Source organism: Branchiostoma floridae, chromosome 10 (genome assembly GCF_000003815.2).
Source record: "Branchiostoma floridae strain S238N-H82 chromosome 10, Bfl_VNyyK, whole genome shotgun sequence".
NCBI classification, from domain to species: Eukaryota; Metazoa; Chordata; class Leptocardii; order Amphioxiformes; family Branchiostomatidae; genus Branchiostoma; species Branchiostoma floridae.
Genome location: NC_049988.1, coordinates 5,479,181 through 5,485,656, shown reverse-complemented (window position 1 = coordinate 5,485,656; position 6,476 = coordinate 5,479,181). Strand labels below are relative to the sequence as shown.

Genomic DNA, 6,476 nt, shown 5'->3' with positions numbered 1-6,476 from the left:
TAAAACCAGGGTACAGGGGCCAAAAATGTACTTTTTGGGCCGAAAATGCCAAAAAAAGTCACAAAATTCAGCATTTTGTTCTATTATATGGCAAACCAGTTATCAACCCATGTGTGTACATGTCCAGGACATTCCTATACCAAATTTCAGGTCATTTGGTTGCAATACCAGGGTGCTGGGGCCAAAATATACATTTGTTGGTCTAAAAATGACCAAAAAAACTCAATAAAATCATTTTAAAGGCAATAATAAAAAAATTTAGAACAACCCTGCTTTTATAAGTGATAGGTAAGTTCCTCTGCGACATAAAATGAAACTGAGATTCATTTTTGGTAAGCTATGACTGTTTTTCCAGGAATAATTCTATGGTTACGATTTTCTTGAAATGGAAATATTGGTTTACTCTCGGGGCCACCACGGTCCGATACGTGAAAGTCCCAAACTTTTTTTTACATATGATGTATACAAAGGTTCAAACTATAATTGTGCCGAAAATCAAGCAAATTGATTTGCCTGTAAATGAGCTAAAGGTCAATAAAAATGGTCAAAAAAGTGATTTTTGTCAATTTTGGAAATTCACGAAAACACATCATTTTTAAACATCTGCTGCGCCTCAGTACAAAAATATTTTGAGCATCACTATATATCATTTTTTCAATTAAAATATGGGTAATAACATATCCGAGAATCAATAAAATATCTGTTAATTTGTGGGGGCTACAGGAGTCCAAATGAGGCCTATTTTGGACGCGACCAAGGCCTTCCCTTGGTGAAAATCCGCCATTTTGAAAAATGGCCGTTGCCATGGCAACCGGTGACCGCAGATCTAAAACTTTGCCATTTTTGTAGGTTTGGACCAAGGCCCTACCACCACACAAAATTTAAGGAAAATCGATTTTTTTAGTTTGGCCACCCTTTGCTTGGTTTTTACAGACAGAGCCTCTTAATCTTTAATATATTATGTTATATCCGGCAGCCAGTCGGCCTGTCGTTTGATTTCAAGTTCTACGGACATTACATCAGGAACATCTCCATCTCTACGAGTGGTAAGTTCTGCCGTAAATGACCGATTTACACCAACTTTACAAGTCAGTACATGTGATGTGATGTACGGACACTTTGATGGTCTCCGCAATTTCATGGTCAATGTCAGAACGTAATAGTTGCAGTATCAGTAACCAATTTTTGTGGAGAGGCGCAGAGGAGATTGGCTATAAAATTCTGATTAACTCTACATGGCACGTATCCCAACGGACTAAAAATAGAGAAAAGTCGTGACTGGATTTTAATGCTGACGATTTCTGCTGTATTAGATACCACAATTGTCTGATGATAGGCATTGCAATCAGTTTTAATCTAAGCGAAGAGAGAGAGATACACTTGGGATTCTGATACAGGAGGAAACTGAAGAGCGTCGTGTGTGTTTTTTCCATTACCCAGCAGGTCACATGACTTGCGTTCTGTTGGTCATCATTCATATCAAAGTAGCAATTATTACGCTATCAGTACTGTCATTAGAATATCTTGTTTTTGAGGTATTTTCGTTAGTCCTATCTTTGCCTTGTTTTTGCAACCAATTAGATACATTTTAGAACATTTTTTTTTTCAAATGAATACTTTTATAACGTTAGATCTTGCTGTAACAAACATCAATTTTGACTACTTTGTTTGAAGCAGTTTCGAATAACCTTTAGTGTTAGTCCAAAATTCAGCTGTCACTGCAAATTCTAGTGTCGATATGTCTAAAAGGAAATATCCGCCGCATATAGCCAGCTCCATGGAGAACCGGCGTTGTCTCAGTCACAGTATAGAATTATAGTCATTTTGTATACTGTTATGGAACGTTATACAAATGGTTAAACACTTAGAAAACTGCATATAGAACAATAGATCCTTTATTTTTGTTCTTTGGTATGCCTTAATTGCACCAAGGGTACCTGAACACCGGGGCTTACCCGAGTTTTGTAACGGACACTCAATACGTGGCGCCGCTGTTTGACTCCCGACTGGACTCCAGTTTAGACACGGATGCGTCTGTGAGGTACAAGGACAACGGTGAGTACCTGCATTTATCACACATCAGCAGCTATTGGTTCGCTAAACCCGGAGTACTGAGGAGGGGTAGGGAAAATCCCTGCAATCAGATAGGAAATGGTGCAAATTGATACGTGGTCATTATTATTTTACATATACTTAAGTCACTTAATCATATTGGCATTTAACGATATATTTCTATGTCATTAGTCTATGTGAGAAATTCTTCTCTTAATAGAATATGAATCTAAATAGCTGTCTGTACAGCCACAATTAAAGAGATTTTCCCAAAATCTGAATTTCGAATCCATCATTTCGTCGCGGAATAGCCGATATCGTGACCTCGTATATATATGGCATGATATTTGACATGTTACAAGCCAATAAATTGCTTGTGCCCTAGATGCAGTATGGATAATATGTCAAATTTGAAGACCATATGACATAGTCAAACATGTGTGAACATGATATAGAGGTCGGTTTATATAAGCAATATTTAAGGCCTTTAATTTACCTTTGGGATACTACCCACAATGCATTAAAATGTATACAACCATCCTACATGGAAGACGCTACTCCGTCTACCACGGACACACATGGACAGGATGGAAAACAAACTCTTTGGAAAGTTTCGGATTGATCTAAATTGATAAGATCTTTCCCAAAGGCAACAGTTCCAGGCAATGGACATGTGTTTATTGTCTGCAGGGACGGCGTTCACGGTGGAATGGCGCCGGCTCCGACTCGGCAGAGCACCGGGGGTATGCTGCTTTACATTCCAGGCTACGTTGCTGCAGGGAGGACGGATAGTGTTTGCTTATTTGCAGGTAATTTTTTTTTACCTTTACAGTATATGCTTGCAACACAGCACACAGTCAGCTTTCTACCATTCAGTCCTTTGATTTCAAGTCTGACAAATTTTCAAGCACTATAGATTCTATCGAGAAACTTGTTGGAATATTATACAAATCCATGTACGTGGATGAACAATATTGTCATTGCCTTAACAACTAGAGTTCCACGATCTCATGCCTCTGTCAGATGATGTTAAATTTGCGAGTGACATATAACTGATTAAGTATATTGACCGCATTTGCATAAAATATGTCAGTAAGTGGTCCTCTCTACCGAAACGAACCAAAGTAATAAAATGATCATGTGCATGACGCTCTGGATTGTGTCATGTCTAAAGTGCTCACGGGATGAAATCCCAGTCTTTTACGGATGTGAGATTAGAGTCTTTTGTCATGACTTACTTGCAAATGAGGTATATATATATATATATATATATATATATATATATATATATATATATATATATATATATATATATTTAGTTGCCATATATCTATAGTATATCGATGTATATAACGTCTATTTCTAATTATCTATCTACAAAAGTATCTATATAAAGAAAGAAAGATAGATATAAAGATAAGATAATATTAGATAAAAAGATAGATAGATCACTGCAGTACCTTAGAAAACTGTAAGGGGACACTTTATTAAACTTGGCTCTCGTTCCTCCAACCCAAACCCATCCCTAACTGTCACAAGGTCGATTAACATGTGATATGTAATATTCATAGATGTAGAAGGAAGTCATTAACTTGTGGCGTTTAGGCGTTTACGTGTGTATATACTCAAATTCCTGAGATTTGACAGATATAGACGCATAACATGCCGGCCGGAGCTAGCTGGCCGATGAGTCTAGTTTGCGACCCAGCTAACTCATTTGGTATCTCTGTACATTTGTCCGATTTCTACTATCTTTCTACTAACCTGTAGAGACGGTAGGAGCTTAGTCTTCCATACGGACCTCATGCAGAAACGTATTAGTCACATTTAATGGGGAGCGGGGGCCTACACGTGCGTAAATTTTCAAGCCGCATGACATTTTCGTATTAGCATATTGGCTAATTCGGCCGTACGTACTATACGCACCCAATATACATACGCATCTGAATCGTTTTAAATACGCAGGCATACGAACATATAACAGATACCGTTCCTCTGACACACCTGAAATGCGCTCGGAATGCGTCGGCAGACGTTGTACCACTCTCAGTGGTACAAACTGCCAAGGGCTGATTGATTACTCATGGATTGATTGATTGGGAATTGAAGAATGCAGACTAGCATCATGCAACTACGCACGCGCGAAAAATAGATTCTTGAGATGCCTATCTAATTCTGGGAATTACTGACAAGAGCTCGCACACTATACTATTAGGCGTCGCCTTTGAGGCGTTGCCAAAAAACAAGTTTCAAGGCTCTAATAATACATTATGAATAAAGCTCAAAAGCATTCAGGCGGCTATTCAGGATAGGTACGAGTAAAAACAACGCCAGTTGCGCAGCGATGGCTGATTTTAATTAGGATTTACCTGCTATTTACTGCGATCATCGTGCAATATACGGTATATGCTATTGCAGGTACATACACACGTCGTACAAGCTTTGTGGCCAGAGCTTAATTAGAGTATCAGGCGTACTGTACCGTATTGTACGTATGTCTGCGTACGTAAAACGTACATATTGATAACGATTGAGACTAGTATCAGGTGCGCATTGTGCGCGCAACTGCATATATCAATATTGTAAATATATGACTTCCGCAAAATGCGCATAAAACTCGTATTGTGCGTACGAAGAATGAAAAATATACATATATTTACGGAGATCATTCAGGTATTTTGTTTTCACTCTGCCGATACAGGTCCCAGAGGACGGTTGGGCCGATACCACAGATGGCGTCAAAGTTGGTGTCTCAGATGCGTATAAAGTCAAGAAAAGACCGGCACATGACCCAAGTTAGTTACTAGCATACTCTATTTGACGTACTGCAATACCGATAGATGCTGATAATTAAAGTAACCTCTTATGAAATTGGCATGTAAATGTTTTTAAACACCGTTTGATGTTTACTGGACTGGTCATGATAACGATTTCAAAAGCACCAGAAAGCTGACCCGAGTGTAGATTGGGATCATGCCCCTATCGTCGTTTATATATGCCTCGTATCTTCTTACTTACAATCTTCTTACTATAAGTAAGCTTGTATGTGTTGTTGCCGTGCTGTAGAAATCGACTTGTATGAAATGCACTATTGGGATTTGTTGGGGTCATGCGTTAATTGTTTCATTTCAACTTTGTGGAGGTATGAATGATTCTTTTCACTCCGCCAGACCGTAGGTAAAAATATTGTATTCGTAATGTTTCTATTTCTTTCTTCATCTTCTTCTTCTTCTCCTGTTGCTATATTTGCTAGAATCTGCTGATATATTCTAGGCACGATGAAATCTAAAATCTAGATTATCAAGGAAATGCTTATTTTCGATGTATATGATTATGTGCATTTTACTTTCAGAACGAGAACGTCTACCAGTGAAGGAATATCATAGGGTCAAACTGGACATTACAAAAGTACGCAGTGATACTATCTTCGTACTAATTCCGCAGCCATGTAAGTAAAAGTCCACCTTATACTGTTTTAGAATGGTGGTTGTATTTCTATTGCTATCAGGAATTTATGGAACATCTGACGAGGCTTTAAAAAATACAAATGCCCTACATACACAGAGAAGGCAATTATGTTAGATAATTCCCTTAGAGATAAGGCTGTCACAATCTTAAAGACCTATTTTCAGAAGGGATGCACGTATTATGAAAGATGATGAAATTTAGATAAACTAGACTAGAGCAGTCACACCCAATTAAGCCTTGCAAACCATTTCGCTGTTTTTCTTCATCTGCAGCTTGTGGTGATATAACAGACTGTAATAGATGTTTGAATTCAACCGTCGGATTCACGTGCGGCTGGTGCGCATCTCTTAACAGGTTTGAAATTGTTTGTTTTTAAGACAGCACTGTTCTTACAAAAAGCGTTGTCGCCCTGTAATATTTTCTTTCAAGTTTTGCTAGAAATAAGACATTCATTAAGCCCAGCGATTGTTCTTGACACCTTAAGAACAAGAGTTCGGAGACCTCATAACTCAATTAAATATTTTGACACCTTAACAGCCATCATCAGGATGAAAGCATGACCCACATTGTGATTTGGAAAATGTGGGCCATGCTGTCATCCTGATGATGGCTGTTATGTTATGTTATGTTATGTTATGTTATGTTATGTTATGCTATGCTATGCTATGTTATGTTATGTTATGTTATGTTATGTTATGTTATGTTATGTTATGTTATGCTATGCTATGCTATGCTATGCTATGCTATGCTATGCTATGTTATGCTATGCTATGCTATGTTATGTTATGTTTTGGAAAATGTGGGCTATGGTTTCATCCTGATGATGGCTGTTATGTTATGTTAGGAAACTGTGGGCCATGCTTTTGTTTCAAACATATCATAACATAACACTTAATTCCCAAGGAACACATGGAATGGCAGGTTTTAATGGTACCGAGCTGTAGATTATAATGAGT

General features: G+C 38.0%; 1 protein-coding gene across 1 annotated transcript in view; it reads left to right on the top strand.

The window, feature by feature from the left end:
- Positions 1–6,476, top strand: part of LOC118424292 (plexin domain-containing protein 2-like) — a 64,359-nt gene that overhangs the window by 45,898 nt on the left and 11,985 nt on the right. Inside the window, exons 5-10 of the mRNA XM_035832839.1 lie at positions 977–1,046; positions 1,933–2,055; positions 2,743–2,861; positions 4,754–4,847; positions 5,405–5,500; positions 5,793–5,874. Of these exons, the coding sequence (XP_035688732.1) occupies positions 977–1,046; positions 1,933–2,055; positions 2,743–2,861; positions 4,754–4,847; positions 5,405–5,500; positions 5,793–5,874 (584 nt within the window). The remainder of the gene's footprint in view (positions 1–976; positions 1,047–1,932; positions 2,056–2,742; positions 2,862–4,753; positions 4,848–5,404; positions 5,501–5,792; positions 5,875–6,476) is intronic.